Source organism: Rhinoraja longicauda, chromosome 34 (assembly GCF_053455715.1).
Source record: "Rhinoraja longicauda isolate Sanriku21f chromosome 34, sRhiLon1.1, whole genome shotgun sequence".
Classification (NCBI taxonomy): Eukaryota; Metazoa; Chordata; class Chondrichthyes; order Rajiformes; family Arhynchobatidae; genus Rhinoraja; species Rhinoraja longicauda.
This window is the reverse complement of record NC_135986.1, coordinates 16,556,559-16,573,655: the sequence shown is the minus strand read 5'-3', so window position 1 is coordinate 16,573,655 and position 17,097 is coordinate 16,556,559. Positions and strand designations below refer to the sequence as shown.

At 48.3% G+C, this 17,097-nt stretch overlaps 1 protein-coding gene across 1 annotated transcript; it reads left to right on the top strand.

The window, feature by feature from the left end:
• Window positions 1-14,633: 14,633 nt before the first annotated feature.
• On the top strand, window positions 14,634-16,828 carry LOC144609610 (putative G-protein coupled receptor 139). Its single transcript, XM_078428108.1, has 2 exons — window positions 14,634-14,703; window positions 15,891-16,828. The coding sequence occupies exons 1-2, from the start codon at window positions 14,634-14,636 to the stop codon at window positions 16,826-16,828; spliced, it is 1,008 nt and encodes a 335-aa protein (XP_078284234.1).
• The last annotated feature ends 269 nt before the right edge of the window (window positions 16,829-17,097 follow it).

The window sequence follows — 17,097 nt, the reverse complement described above, 5'->3', positions numbered from 1 at the left end:
GCCAAAGGAAACTGGAGTCAACAACGCGCCGTTAACCTTCACGAGACACTGCGCTTCAGCGTAAAAAGCCGGACCCGCGCCACAAAATGCGGTTCAAATCCGAATGCCTGCAGCGCCCCGAAGAGGTAATCATTATCCATCCTGTCAAAAGCCTTCCCCTTATCGAAGGACAGAAAAGCAGCTGACAAACCAGAGTCGATTAACCAGGTCCCTAACCACGTGGGTGTTATTTTGGATGGACCGGCCAGGGACAGTATAGGAATGGTCCGGGTGGATCAGTTAGGATTTGCCATTGCCTGTGCAAAAACTTTGTACTCTCTACAGAGCAAGGAGACCGGGCGCCAGTTCTTCAACAGGCGGAGTTCGCCCTTGTTGGGCAGCAGGGACACGACAGCCCTGCGCCGTGAGAGGGGCATCTCGCTGGTCGCTAGGCTCTCCCCCAGGACCTTCATGTAGTCACCCACCAGCGCATCCCAGAAGGCTCTAACAAATTCAACCAGCAGCCATCCATGCCTGGGGACGTACCCCTCCTGAGCTGGTGCAGGGCACCTGTCAACTCCTCCAATGATAAGAGGTCATCATGCCGTTCAAACATACCCCTATCTACAGTCGGTAACCCCTCCCACAGGACCCGCTGAGCCCCCTCTGAAACCACCTGCGGATAACAGAGTCCCATAAAAATACCGAAGTAAAGCACTAATCCTCTCCGGATCTGTGACAGAGGAGTCATCGTCAGCGAGCAGCTCGACGAGCTGTCTGTGGGTTTCCCGCCCTTTCTCCGCTGCCCCCTTCCAAACCTCCTCAGCTCCTTGCTGAACCTCGCCACGTGCCTCTTGGACCTCTCCGGGCCCAACAGGCACCCTTTGGGTGGGTTAAGGTGTGAACGTGGGCCCATCCACTTCCGGGTGACGGGCATTGTTTTTCCTCTTAGACTTCTTTCCCCCCTGCTTCTGCCAACTCTTCCCCTTCGCCGTGAACCGCCACCGCAGGTACGGGACGTGGGCGCGGGGGGCAGTGCTGCTCTGGGACGCCGAGATGTAGCTGGCAGCTCTAGCTGTTTCCCCCAGGGCACCGAGGACGAAATGGCAGCCCCGGATGAGCCAGCAATGCTTTCCCGGGCTGCTGCGTTGGGATTTCTCGCAGCAGCCCGGCCATTTCGGACAATCCCTGCGGAAGTTCCTGACCTCCTTGCACGCATGACACCGTGCATACCCGCAACTACAATACACACGGTAGGACACGGAGCAGAGAGAGATACCACCCTCTCTCTCTCTCTCTCTCTCTCTGTCTCTCTCTCTCTCTCTCTCTCTCTCTCTCTCTCTCTCTCTCTCTCTCTCTCTCTCTCTCTCTCTCTCTCTCTCTCTCTCTCTCTCTCTCTCTCTCTCTCTCTCTCTCTCTCTCTCTCTCTCTCTCTCTCTCTCTCTCTCTCTCTCTCTCTCTCTCTCTCTCTCTCTCTCTCTCTCTCTCTCTCTCTCTCTCTCTCTCTCTCTCTCTCTCTCTCTCTCTCTCTCTCTCTCTCTCTCTCTCTCTCTCTCTCTCTCTCTCTCTCTCCTTTATCAATCCGCAAAATGTAGAACGTAGAACGTAGAAAGGATGAGAGGAAATACAAAATAAGGAAGCAAATAAGAAAGAGTTTTGTCTTGTTCCTTTCTCTGGATATGCAGATTTGTCCCTGCTAGACGGTGCCCCAGCTATCCATATCGAATTACAATCTGCTACTTTCATCTTGAGTTGCGCGATCAGACATTATTAGCGACATTGTCTCTCTCTACAACGAATTCTCTTCTCGTAAAAACTAGCTTATTTTTCACTATACCCACGTAGGTCTGTGTCCCAATTTTCTAAACACTCATTTTCCGAAAGATTATCTTTGACCAACTAATTGTTTCCAGCAGATTTAATTTTATTTTTTCACACGGACTGTCTCCGGCACGTCCGCACGTTGGGGGAATACAGCTTTAGGGAGCAAGGGATGAGAGGAATCCAGCTGCAGGGAGTAAGGGGTGGAAGGTAGCCAGCTTGGGGGAATAAGTGAATGGGAGTTAGCCATCTTGTGGGAGTAAGCGATGAAAGGAATCCATCTTGAGGGAGCATGGGATGGGAGGAAGCCAGCTTGGGAGACTAAGGGTTGGGAGGGAGCCAGCTTGGGGGAGTATGGGGAATGGGAGGAAGCCAGCTTGGGTGAGTAAAGGATGGGAGGTTGGCAGCTTGAGGGAGTAAGGGGAATGGGAATTATCAGATTGGGGGAGTAAGGGTTGGGAGGTAACCAGCTTGGGGTAGTAAACGGAATGGGAGTTAGTCAGCTTGGGGGAGTAAGGGAAATGAGAGAAGGACAGATTGGGGGAGTACCGGATGGGAGGTATCCAGGTTGGGGGAATAAGGAAATGGGAGCTTGCCAGATTGAGGGAGTGAAGGATGGGATGAAGCCAGCTTTAGGGAGCAAGGGATGAGGGGAATCCAGCTTGGGGGATGGGAGAAAGCCAGCTTGGGGAAATAAGGTATGGGAGGCTTCTAGCTTTGTGAAGTAAAGGAACTGTGGAATCCAGCTTGCAGGAGTAAGGTACATGTTGGAAGCCAGCTTTGCAGGAATTAGGGTATTGGGCGACAGCCAGAGGGGGTGAAAGGGGAATGAGAGGAATCCAGCTTGGATATGTGAGGGATGGGAGGTTGCCAGCTTGGGGGAGTAAGGGGTGGTAGGTAGCCAACTTGGCGGAGTAAGGGATGGGATGAAGCCAGCTTGGGGGAGTAAGGGATGGGAGGCTTCCAGCTTTGCGAAGTAAAGGATCTGAGGAAGCCAGCTGGTGGTAGTAAGGGATGCGAGGAAGCCTGCTTGGGTGAGCAAAGGAGGGGAGGTAGGCAGCCTGGGGGAATATGGGGAATGGGTGGTACCTGCTTAGGGGAGTAAGGGCTAGGAGGTAGCCAGCTTGGAGGAGTAAAGGATGGGGGGGGGGGGGTAGCCAGCTTGGGGGAGTAAGGGGAATGGGAGGTAGCAGCTTGGGAGTGTATGTTTTGGAAGGTATCCAGCTTACGGGAGTAAGGGGAATGGGAGGTAGCCAGCTTAGGGGAATAACTGATGGGACGTAGCCAGATGGGGGAATAATAAAATGGGCGGTAGCCAGCTTGGGGGAGTGAGGGATGTGAGGAAGCCAGCTTTAGGGAGCAAGTGATGAGAGGAATCCAGCTGAAGGAATAAGTGGTGGGGGGTAGCCACCTTGGGGGAATAAGTGAATGGGAGGTAGCCATCTTGTGGGAGTAAACGATGGAAGGATTCCAGCTTGAGGGAGCATGGGATGGGAGGAAGCCAGCTGGGGGTGGTGGTCGCCAGCTTGGGAGAGTAAGAGATGAGAGAGAGACAGCTTGGGGGAGTGTGGGTAATGGGAGTAAGCCAGCTTGTGTTTGTAACGGATGGGAGGCTGCCAGCTTGAGGGACAAAGGGGAGTGGGAATTAACAGCTTGGGGGAGTAAGGGTTGGGAGGTACCCAGCTTGGGGTTGTGAACGGAATGGGAGTTAGCCAGCTTGAGGGAGTCAGGGAAATGCGAGAGTTCCAGATTGGGGGAGTACCGGATGGGAGGTAGCCAGGTTGGTTGAATAAGGAAGTGGGAGTTTGCCAGATTGAGGGAGTAAGGGATCGGATGAAGCCAGCTTTAGGGAGCAGGGAATGAGGGGAATCCAGCTTGGGGGAGTAAGGGAAGAGAGAAAGCCAGCTTGGGGAAATAAGGGATGGGAGGCTTCCAGCTTTGCGAAGTAAAGGAACTGTGGAAGCCAGCTTGCAGGAGTAAGGTAAATGGTGGAAACTAGCTTTGCGGGAATAAGGGTCTTGGGCGATAGCCCGCTGGGATGAAAGGACAATTGGAGGTACCAGGTTGGGGCAATAAGGAAATGGGACAGTGCCAGCTTGGGAGAGTGAAGGATGGAATGAGGCCATCTTTCAGGAGCAACGGATGAGAGGAATCCCACTTGGGGGACAAAGGGATGGGAGGTAGCCAGCTGGGTGGAGGAAGGGGAATGGGAAGATCCATCTTGGGGAAGTAAATGATCGGAGGTAGCCAGTTTGGGGGATTAAGGGGAATGGGAGGTACTAACTTTGGGAGTAGGGTTTGGGAGGTAGCCAACTTGGAGTGTAAGAGGAAAGGGGCGTAGACGGCTTGGGGTAGTAAGGGCAATGTGAGGAAGCCAGCCTAAGGGTGATAGGAGGTAGCCAGCTTGGGGGAGTAAGAGATGTGAGGAAGCCAGGTTGGGGGAGAAAGGGATGGGAGGTTTCCAGCTTTGCCATGTCAGGGATCCGAGGAAGCCAGCTTGCAGGAATACTCAACTCCTCTTGTTATGAAGGCCAACATTCCATTGGCTTTCTTCACTGTCTGCTGTACCTGCATGCTTCCTTTCAGTGACTGATGCACTAGGACACCCAGATCTCATTGAACATCCCCTCTTCCTAACTTGACACCATTCAGATAATAATCTGCCTTTCTATTCTTACTTCCAAAGTGAATAACCTCACACTTATCTTCATTAAACTGCATCTGCCATGTATCCGCCCACTCACACAGCCTGTCCAATTCACCCTGCAGCCTTATTGCATCTTCCTCACAATTCACACTACCCCCCATCTTAGTATCATCTGCAAATTTGCTAATGGTACTTTTAATCCCTTCATCTAAGTCATTAATGTATATCGTAAATAGCTGGGGTCCCAGCACCGAACCTTGCGGTACCCCACTGGTCACTGCCTGCCATTCCGAAAGGGACCCATTTATCCCCACTCTTTGCTTTCTGTCCGTCAACCAATTTTCTATCCATGTCAGTGACATACTGTGGCATAGTATTGATTTCATGAAACACGTTGGGGCAGTACTGATGGTATGACATACTGCGTGGTGGTACTGATAGAGTGACACATTATGTAGTAGTACTGATGGAGTGAAACACTATGGGATGATAGTGACGGTTGAACACACGGTGGGACACTACTGATGGAATGAAACACTGTGGAGTAGTACTCATGTAGATACACACTGTGGGTATTACAGAATGAGTGACACACTATGGGGTAATACTGACGGAGTGACAAACTGTGGGTTGTGCTGAAGGAGTGACATACTGCGGAGTAGTGCTGATGAGGTGACAGACTGTGGGTTTGAACTGATGGAGTGACAAACTGCGGAGTAGTGCTGATGGAATTACACGATTTGTGGTGGCGCAGATGGAGTGTCACACTGTGGGGTAGTGCTGATGCAGCGACACACTGAAGCAATACTAATCTAGTGACAAGCTGTGGAATCGTACCGACGGAGCTAAACACTGTGTAGTTGTACTGATAGTTTGATACACTGTGAGGTAGAAGAGATGGGGTGCCACAGTGGCGTACCACTGATACAGTGACACACTGTGTGCTGGCAGTGATGGAATGACACTGTGATGTTGTACTGATGGACCGTCAAACTATGGGGTAGTACTGGTTGAATCACGCACTGCGGGGTAGTACTACACACCGTGTGTAGTGTGTAGTGGTAGTACCGATATGATCGCAGATTGGGCTAGCACTGTTGGAATGAAACATTCTGGGGTACTCCTAATGGAGTGACACATTGTGGTGTTGTACTGATGTAATGACACTTTCTGGGGTATGTCTGATGGAGTGACACTGCGCGATTGTACTGACGGAGTGACACGCTGTGCGGTAGTACTGTTGTTATCACAAACCGTGGAGTAGTATTGAAAGAGTGTCACACTACTGGGTAGGACTGCTGGAATGACAGACGGCGGGGTAGTACTGATGGAGTGACTCATTGTGTGGTAGTACCGATGGAGAGGCACACTGTGGAGTAGTTCTGACGCAGGGACATACTGTGGAATAGTACAGATTTTTCTGTATTCTTTTCTGTTTTCTACTGCACAACCGCAAACAGCTGGGATATCTCGTGCAAGTTTCGCTCGCGTGGGTACTGGTTGCAAAAGGGTTATTTAGATTTTTATGTGGGCATGTTTGGTGAGATGATCCATGTCTACGTTGTCGAGCTGTGACTTGAAGAGTGACAAGGTTAGTGCACATCTGGTGGTATCGGGAAGGATGTAACACTCTGGGATAGTCCATGGATATAGTGACTGGAGGTAGCTATTTTCGTTTGCTCTAATTTTAGTATAAATGAAGTGACCTGAGGACTCTCTTGTAAATTTATGGGTATTGGATTGAATAAAGTGAGATATGTTACGGGGGATGATGCCATGAGTCCCTTTGCAGACAGTACATAAGCGGGTTTTGGTGCGTCTTGACTCCAGCGACTCCCAGCCAAGGCGAGTGACACACTTCGGGGTGGTTCTGATGGAGTGACACACTGTTGATTACTACTGATGGAATGACACTGTGAAATAGTACTGGTGGTGTGTCACACTGTGGGGTCGTACTGTTGAAATAGCACACTGAAAAGTCATACTGATGGAGTGGCACAGTGTATCGTAGTACTAATGTAATGACACTGGAATTTAGAAGGATGAGAGGAGATCTTATCGAAACGTATGACTATTAAGGGGTTGGACACGTTAGAGGCAAGAAACATGTTCCCAATGTTGGGGGAGCACAGAACAAAGGGCCACAGTTTAAAAATAAGGGGTAGACCTTTTACAACTGAGATGAGGAAAAACTTTTTCTGTCAGAGAGTTGTGAATCTGTGGAATTCTCTGCCTCAAAAGTCAGTGGATGCCAATTCTCTGAATGCATTCAAGAGAGAGCTGGATAGAGCTCTTAAGGTTAGCGGAGTCAGGGGGTATGGGGAGAAGGCAGGAACGGGGTACTGATTGAGAATGATCAGCCATGATCACATTGAATGGCGGTGCTGGGGAGAAGGGCCCAATGGCCTCCTCCTGCACCTATTGCCTATTGTCTATTGTCTATTGACACACTGTGTGGTAGTATCGATAGAATGACACACTGGGCTGGTATTGATCGAATGACACTTTGGGGGTTGTTCTAGTGTAATTCTGTGGTAGTTCTGATGGAGTGACACACTGGGGTAGGACTGATGGATTGACGCTGTGCGGTGGTACTGCGGTGGTCACCCACTGTCGTCTAGTACTGATGGAATGACACCCTGTGCGCTATTGCTGTTGATATGACTAACTAGGATAGTACTGATGGACTGACACACGCAGCGGTGTTACTGATGAAGTGGTGAGACCATATCTGGAGTATTGTGTGAAGTTTTGGTCGCCTATTTTAAGGAAGGACGTCATTGCTATTGAGAGCGTGCAGCGTAGGTTCACGAGATTAATCCCCGGGATGGCGAGACTGTCATATGAGGCAAGATTGGAAACACTGGGCTGGACACGTATAAAATTATAAAATGACTGGACAAGCTGGATGCGGGAAAGACGTTCACAATGTTGGGTGAGTTTAGAACCAGAGGCCACAGTCTAAAAATAAAGGAGAGGGTGCATTTAAAACGGAGGTGACAAGAATCTTTTTCACCCAGAGAGTTGTGAAGTTGTGAAATTCTCTGCCACAGAATGCAGTGGAGGAAAATTCACTGGATGAATTTAAAAGAGAGTTAGATAGAGCTCTCGGGGCTAGTGGAATCAAGGGATATGGGGAGAAGACATGCACAGGTTGCTGATTATGAATGATCAGCCATGATCACAATGAACGGCGTGCTGGTTCGAAGGGCCAAATGATATCCTCCTGCACCTATTTTCTATGTTTCTATGTTGATATTATTGGCCAGCATACCCTCGTACACCTCCTTTCAGCCAGTAGTGACCGTTTTGTTATCTTCTGTTGTCCTTTGAAAGTCTCCCTGGTCCTCTGGCTTCCCGTTGCTCTTTGCTATGTTATACATCTTTTCTTTTAGTATCATTCCATCCCTAACTTCCCTTGTCAGCCACGGTTGCCTTTTACTGCCCTCAGAATCTTTATTCCTCTTTGGAATGAAGTGATCCTGCATCTTCTGGATTATGCCCAGAAATTCCTGCCATTGCTGTCGACCGTCCTTCCTACTAGGATCCTTTTCCAGTCGACCTTGGCCAACTCCCCTCTCATGCCTTCATATGCCCGTTTGTTCAACTGGATTGACACACTATTGGGTAGGACTGAGGGAATGACACACTGTGCGCTATTACTGATAGATTGATAGACTGGGATAGTACTGATGGAGTTGCACACGGTGGGGCAGCACTGATGAAGTGGCACGCTGTGTGGTGGTACCGATGGATGGACACAGTGTGGAGAAGTACTGATGGAATGACTCATTGTGAGGTAGTAGCGATCCAGTGACATATTGTGACCTAGTACTGACGCAGTACCCAATGAGGAGTAGCATGGAGCGACAATCTTTGGAGCAGTACTGGTTGCCTGACAAACTATGCTATATGATTGATGGAGTGACACATTTTGGGGTAGTACTTTTGGAGTGAAATATCGTGAGGGTGTTCTGATGGTGTTACACACGGGGGGTTGTTCCGATGTACTGACACGCTGCGGGTTATCACTGGTGGAATGGCACAAAGTGGAGTAATACTGATGGAGTGGTACAGTATGTCGGAATACTGATGTAATGACAAATTCTGGGATAGAACCGATGGTATGGCACTGTGGACAAGTGCTGATGGAATGACACATTCTGTGGTAGTTCTGATGGAGTGACACACCAGGGTAGTACTGATGGATTGACGCACTGTGAAGAAGTTCTGTTACTATGACAAACTGTGGGATAGTACTGATGGAGTTGCACACTAAGGGATAGCACTGATGGAGTGACGCACTGTGGAGGAGTACTGATGGTGTGGCGCACTGTGGGGTTGAACTAATGGAGTGACACGCTGGGTTGTACTGATGGAGTGACAACCTGTGAGATTAAACGGATGGAGTGATGACCTGTGTGGTACTACTGATGGGGTGACACACTGTGGGGTAAGACTGTTGAAATGATACACTGTCTGCTAGTACTGACGGAGTGACACAGTGTGGGATAATATTGAGTAACAAACTATGGTAGTACTGATGGAATGACACACTTTAGGGTAGTACTGATGGAGTGACATACTGTGGAGTAGTACCCATTGAGTGACACACTCTGGTACTACTGATGGAATAACACACTGTAGGGTAGTACTGATGGAGTGATACACTACCACACTGCGAAGTATTACTGATGGATAACACACTGTGGGTTAGTACTGATGTGGTGACACACTGTGGGGTAGTAAAGATGGAGTGACACGATGTGTGGTAGCACTGATGGAGTGGCGCACTGTTGGGAAGTACTGATAAAGTGACACACTGTGGGCTGGTACTTATGTAGAGACACGCTGGGGTAGTACCGATAGTGTGTCACACTGTGGGTTAGTACTAATGGATTGGCAACTGTGGAGCAATACGGATTGGGTGGGACAGTGTGGCGGGGTACTAATGTAATGACACACTCTGGTGTCGTACCGATGGGATGACACGTTGGGCTAGTACTGATGGAATACCACAGTGTGATGTTGTCCTGATGTAATGGGACATTCTGTGATTATTCTGATGGGGTGACACACTGCACGGTAGAACTGTTGCTGTGACATATTATTGGACAGAACTGATGGAGTGACACACTGTGGCGTAATACTGATGCAGTAACACATTGTGTATTTCAGATCGAGCGACTCGCTGTGGGCTAGTACTGATGGAATAACGCACAGTGGTGTACAGCTTATTAAGTGCTAAACTGTGAGTAGTACCGATGGGGTGACACAGTGGGGTAGTTCTGATGGAATGACACACTGTGGGATAGCTCTGATGGATTGCTACACTGTGGGGTAGTATTGATGGAACGATATATTGCGGGTAGTTCTGATGTAGTGACGCAATGTGTGGTAGTACTGATGGAGTGATGGGCCTGTGTGGGCCAGTACCGAGAAAGCGATTTAAAATTCAATTTAGAGATACTACTGGAAAACATGTCCGACGCGCACTTTGTCCACACCGAGCATTGATAACCCGTTCCCACTGGTCCCATGTTATTCCACGCTCGCATCCACTCACTGCACGCCAGGGGTGCAGTTCTGCCGGAGCTCACCGGAGCGCCGCTCCGGCACCCCTGTAAAAAAAAGCCAAAATAAACAGCGGGGAATTTGAACTAGCGGGGAATTTAACAGCGGCCGCTCAGGCACCAGTGACAGCTCAGCACCTGAAAAAATAGCACTGCAGCCCTGCTGCACACTCTGGACAATTTCGCAGAATGCAATTAAGCTGCCATGACGCACGTCTTTGGGATTTTGTGTGAAACCGGAGATACAATTGGGAACCACCTCGCTCACAAGCAATCTCCACACAAACGGCAGCCGAGATCTGGGTCGAGCTGGTGTCTCTGCGTCTGTGATGCAGCAGCTCTCCCAGCAGCGACTTTGAGCCTCCCTTGTGTACCATGTGTCTGCCTCACGTCTCTCTACACATGATGTTTCCAAATTGGGAGAAGACGGATTCGGTATCGCATCAGTCCCACTGACAACCCTATTCGCTATCGACTGTACTGAAACTTGAGCAATTCACGAGATCGAGTAAAGGGGAAATACTGTTCGACGCTAAATAATTGCGTTTTTTTAGATAAATGAATGAAGGTTTGAAGGGAAAATTAGGTCAAAGGGGGGCACTGGAATGGACCTCGATGCCGACTTCAGGACAGGCAGCAACCCCATCGCGTTCACACAACACTGAGATGTGCATTGGAAGAGCCGTCAGCCGCAGGGCCACGGCTCAGTGCCGGAAGGTGGATTCAGCTGGATTCACATTTTGAATTATTTGTACAGGGATAAGCGAATGGTCACCATCGTTGCTGTTAACGTTCCTGGATTCCAATATTCCTCCGCTCTATCTCTACTGAAGAACATCAGTGGCGCCATTGTCCTTGACATATCTCCCACCATGTTCTATCCGCTCATCATCACTGTGCATGCAGGCAGCGGGCGGTTCCCCACTCAGTAATTCCACAACATCACTGACTGACTGATTCATTAACGACCTTAAAGGCCATCAAGTAAAATTAACGGACACCGGGCTGCCTTCGAAGCAAAGACAATGGGCGAGATTGAGCGTCCGTGAAGACGGTTCGGCTCAAAGCAATCGGCGAAGCGGGATGTCAACAGTTCAGAATTTCTGTGGATTCGGACAGACCCGGTTCCTTCAGTTTGCGTGTAACTGCTTTATGACGACCATTTCTTGCTCTGTTGCAATCCCCTTTACGTCCAGTGATGTCGCCATCCAACAGTCGGTGAGTGTCAAACAGCCATATAGCAATAGAGTGATAAAGCGTGGAAACAGGCTCTTCGACCCCACTTCCCCACACCGGCCAACATGTCCCAGCTATGCGACTACTGTGTAGTTGCATGGACAACTGTGTGGTTGCATGGACTACACTACTGTGTGGTTACAGTGGACTACTGTGTGTAGTTCGGGTCACCAAGCCCTCGCAAGGATGCCACTAGATTGGATAGAGTGCAGAAAAGATTCACCAGGATGTCACTGATTTGAAAGCTTGAGTTATATGAAGTAGCAGGATTGCCTGGGATTTTTTCACCTGGAGCATAGGAGGTTGAGAGGTGCCTTTGTAGAGATGTAAAAAGTCATGAGGAGAATAGACAAGATGAATGATCGGTCTTAATCCCGTTTTTTATCCGGTCTCCAATCATGACTAGAGGTCAGATGTTGAAGGTCAGAGGGAAAAGATTGAAAAGAGACTGAGGTGACATTTCTTCATGATGAGGACATTTCTACATGGAACGAGCTGCCAGAGAAAGTTGTAGAGGTGGAAACAAGAGCAAAGATTCAAAAACATTTGGACATTTACGTGGATAGGAAAGGTTTGTAAGGATATAGGATAAACCGAAGCAAATTATACCAGCTCAGTTATAAAGTCTGTTTCGAATGGACAAGATGGGGTGAAGGGCCAGTTTCCATACAGTACAACTCTATGACTGGATAGATCAGGACTGGGCCCCACCTGTTCAGAGCTTACGTCAGTGGTGTGGATAAGAGACTCAGTGTAATATTTCCAAGTCTCCTGGAGTTACAGCGCAAGGTGGCGGTGTCAGTGGTGAGAAGGTTGCAGAGTGGGTTTGGGGGACATGGACGAGAGACGCGAATGGCTGTGAATGTGGCAGATGGAACAGAGTATGGATAAAATGTAAGGTTGCCAACTGCAAGAGGGAAAATAGTAAAGGGAAGAAACCCATGTCGGAGCAAAACTCGTCGATTTTGCTGCAACTCCATATTGAAATTGTGCTACACCTCTTTCAGTGAGATTTTCAGGGGCTCTCGATAGAACTGTTGTGTTTGTGGGTTGATTTTCTCAACTTGTGTGTATCCTTACTTGCAGCTGGTGTACTTGGTCACTGCCTTTGTTTCCTTCTGACATGGCGTGCTTGGCCAGCTCCCCGCACAGCAGCAGGCATGTGGCGTTTGGTTGTCCCGGGAGATGATTATCATCCAACACGGAAACTGGCCCTTTATCCCAACTTGCCTCTGTTGACCACGATGCCCCATCTACACTCGTCCACCTGCCCGTGTATGGCCCATATACCTATAAGCATTTTCCGTTGGTGTACCTGCCCAGATGTCTTTTAAATGTTGTTATCATGCCTGCCTGGACGATTTCCATTGAAGCTTGTTCCTTTTATCCACCAACCTGTATGTGAAAAAGGTGACCATCAGGTTCCTATTAAATATCCTCCCATACACCATGAACCAAGTCCTCTGGTTCTTGATTCCCCTACCCTGTGGAAAAGACTGTGCATTTACTGAAACTATCCCACCCATGATCTTATACGCCACTGTAGGATCAACCCTCACCCTCCTGAATGGAGAATAGCGTTTTCGCTTCCTCAGCCTCTCCCAACAGATCAGGCTCCGTAGTCTTGGCAACATCCTCGTAAATCTTCTCTGCACTCTTTCCAGCTTAGTGATATCCTACCCAGGGTACCCAAATCTGAACACAATAATCCAAAATGCGGCCTCGCCAATCCTTGCACGACTGGAGCACATCATCCCAACTTTACTCAATATACCCTGACAGATGAAGGCCAATGCTGCAAAACCCTTCTTGACCACTCCATCTAACTAAACCTCGCCCGCGATGCGCTCAAAAATATCGTGCACGATCGAGTTCATGATACCCATGACCTTGGAGGAGATGCCGGCGTCCAGGTGAACCTGCTTCATAACTTTTTAGATGTAGATGGCGTAACTCTCCTCCCTTGATCTCTTGCGTTTGTTGCCGCTCTTAGGAGCTGCTTTGAACACGGGTTTCTTGGTGCCCTTTTTTGGGAGCTCTGGAATTTCGTTCGTCGGCTTCAGACACGTAAATGACCAGAACCCGCTGGGAGCACGCATTAAATAACCTGTCCGCTCGCTCTGTGCTGATGAGCGATTCGGAAGGCAAGCATTATCATCAGTCAGTTTGGACTGCGAACATTTACATTGTCCTTTAAGCCTTCGATTGGAGCTCTGAAGTGACAATCATGGGCCTCTCCGCCTCCAAACACAGACAGCTACCCACTTTAAATTTCAAAATATACCTTATTCGAGAAATAAATATATCCAATACGACAGTGGCGTTTAAGAGGCTTTTGGATAGGCACATGAATATTAATAGACATGCCGAACTAAATGTTCCATTCGATGTGAATGCCAAGCGATTGCCTATTTGTAAGGAGGAGATTGATATGTCTTTGATTCGGAAGGACGTTAATAGTTATGGGGGTAACGCATGATAATGGGATTGAGGGTGAATATGGACCAACCATGACTGAATGGCGGAGTAGATTCAACGGGCTGAATGGCCTAATTCTGTTCCTATATCCTATGGTCTATGAACTTCGGTTAGGTCACGTTAGATAATCGGAAACATTTTGCCAAGGTGGAAACATTAATTGGAAACAAATGTTCATAAAACAATATTCATCACCAGTTAGAGAGAGAGTATTCAAAGTCAGAATTCGCAGCGGAAACTGCACTGGTGATATATTGCAAAAGTCATCGCCTGCTGTTAGAGATATGCTAAGAAACCTCTGACGTGTCTACATAGGATTATCGACAGTCAGGTTAATGTTCCCATCGCCGGTATTTCTTGAACAAAAGCGACTGAATTAGTTGTGATGGAAGGTCAGACAATAACGTTTATGTGAGTGGGATCACAGCGCTTGTATTAAAAAGTAGTACTCAGTCCAAATATAGATCTAAATGACATCCTGTAATATTCGTGTAATGTGTGGCTGGATTCAAGATCAGTGATTGTCATGCGCGAAACGAATATTAATCTGTAAAATATGACTGAAATTTTTACGAACCATGATCAAATAATATGAAGGTAATGATAAAAATATGATAGGCAACAGGGTATTTGTGCCAGAAATGCGCGAAACACCGTTGCGATTGTTCTCCACCATTACCTATAATCAACGAACTAACCAACGAGGCTTTGAATGCTCCCCGCGGATCGCATGGGCACTGATAGGGAAACGGCGCCATGCTTGTTTACTAAACATAACGAACCATCATTGTGTAACTATGTTTCCCCCGCCGGGAAACAGGCAGCTGTATAAAAGGCAGCGATCTCAGACCCCACGGGCACGCCACGGATTTGGCACAGTACGCACGTTGCGCTGAACAATGGTTCTACCAACAATCCGACTTGCAAGGAACATTTTCTACCCGGCTCTCGCAATTTTTGGAGTTCCGGGTAAGTCGCTGTATCTTGTCTGCTGTAACTGTCCGAATGTTGGGGGGACAGAGTCTGATTATGTGCTGTGTGTTTTGCTATATCACTGCCTGGCGAAACCCACCACAAAACTTGCTGGCACGCAGGCCCGGCAAAGAATAGATAGCGGAAACCCAGCTAGCTCCGCTATATACATGAACGAATGCTGACACCCACCGCTGAGTCCCAGATACCCAGCTGCTCACAGATTGCAACAAATTGTCCATAGAAGTGATTACTTTGCCACTGCGGGTGGTCGCTGCCCATTTATACTTGGTGACTTTGCGGACTGTTGGCATCTTCAACCAACAAGGTGTTTTGAAATTTAGTGTGCGTTTCATTTGCTCGTAATACTGGCCGTTCCACTAGATACCAACGGGAACACCTTGGCGCCTGTGATTATTATGCTCATATCGTTAAATGTTCTTTCGAGCAAGCGGAGGTTCCGCTTGATTTCCAGTTGCCCTCGTGAATTGCTTTGGATTTCACCCTACCTAGCTATCTATCTCTCTATTTGCCTGCGCATCTTAATCTATCTCTCCATTTAACTCTCTATCTTTATCGCGGTGGCTCCCTCTCCATTGGTTATAGGGTGATGGAATCATAGAGTGATCCAGTGTGGAAACAGGCCCTTCGGCCTACCTTGCACACACCGGCCAACATGTCCCAGGTGCACTAGTTCCACCTGCTTGCACTTGGTCCACATCCCTCAAACAATGTCCACGCCATGTACCTGCCGAACTGTTCTCCCTCTATATAATCGCAATGGCAACGGCTAATCTCCAGGTGATGATCGTCTGTGTAATTGGATATCATATCGTGATGAATCAATGTTCTGGGAGAAGTGGTTGCTCTGAAACATGCATCTGGCAACTTTCTGTTCTTGCATTGGGGGAGCAATGCTGGAGAGTGATCGATAATACAGCCCCTCGGTTACAATTTCCGACGTGAACCTGTAAAACTCAGCGCTGCGGCCTCGCCAATGCCGGTGTCAAAGTGTCGCCTGGACCGAGGCTCACTTCAGTGGCTGAGGAAGAAGTTCGTCCATTTGCACAATTGTCCCTGCTAATTACAGACAATGTCTGGGGCAGTACTTCCACCACTGGTACGATAATCACCTCATCATTGCATTCGATTCCGTTGCTCACACTTTGTTTATTTTTCAACAGCGAACCTGCTCACAGTGGTCGTCCTACTTCGAGGGAAATGCGGGCTTTCCAAATGTATCTCCCTCTATATGGTCGTAATGGCAACGGCTGATCTCCTGGTGATGATCTTCTGTGTAATTGGGTATCATATCGTGATGTACCAATTCCCTGCGTCCTTCCTGTCCTACACATCCGCCTGTAAGATCGTTCTATATTTCATGTCAACCAGTTTGCATATCGCCGTCTGGTACACAGTCTTATTCACGGCCGACCGATTTGTCGCGATATGTTGTCACAAGTTTAAGGCGGTGTATTGTACAGTGAGGACCGCTGTTGCTGGCATTACAACCGTGTCGTTGCTTCTGCATTTACAGAGCGTCCCCTATATATTTGAATATAAACATGTTCGTACAGTTAAAGGTGTTTACTGGGGCTGCCAACCCACCGTATGGTTCATTACATCACCCCTGGGTGCCGCCTTCTCATTTCTGCAGAGCATTTTAAGCGTAATTATACCTTTTTCTCTGATATCTTTGTTTAACTGTTTGACGGTCAGGCGTATTATAATGGCCAGTAAAGTGCGTAAGAGACTGCGGGCGCAGGGCAGTCTGTTGCAGAAGGATCCGGAAATGGAAGGCCGGAAGAAGTCCATCATATTACTCTTCAGTGTTTCGGGCAGTTTTATCCTCTTGTGGGTGACGGTGGCCGTGAGCTTTTTGACCACTAGACTGGCAGGAACCGCGCATTATACCGGCGATTACTCCGAGCCTGGCTACATCGCCACTGAAGCCGGGTACATGCTAATGTATCTGAGCTCCTGCACTAATACGTGCGTTTATGCAGCTACTCAGACTAAATTCAGATTGGAGCTGGTAACAGTGTTAAAATATCCATGGACATTCCTATTAACATTTGTTAAGAAAAAGAACACTGTCGTCTTAAATGTCGAAAGCCGATGAGTAACGGATATCTCCCAGCCTTTGCCTTTAGATGACGTTGTATGTGTTTTACTCTGTGTGTATAAGTACCATGGGGTTCTCGATTAAATGGACCCTGAATAAAATTATGTTTTTTGATGCAAGAACCTTCTTGAAATCCGTGACCATATCAACAGCGAAAGCATCTCATAAAGTCGTACAGTCATACAGCAAGGAAATCAGTCTGAATGGTCGCGATGGGAATCATCACCTATGCACATCCTCTGCAAATGCAGCCCGGCCGGATAAAC

Bases quoted from the DNA above. Each gene is read 5' to 3' on its own strand.
- LOC144609610 (XM_078428108.1), top strand. From the start codon at position 14,634: ATGGTTCTACCAACAATCCGACTTGCAAGGAACATTTTCTACCCGGCT. The intron at 14,704-15,890 runs GTAAGTCGCTGT...ATTTTTCAACAG, and splicing joins CGCAATTTTTGGAGTTCCGG to CGAACCTGCTCACAGTGGTC.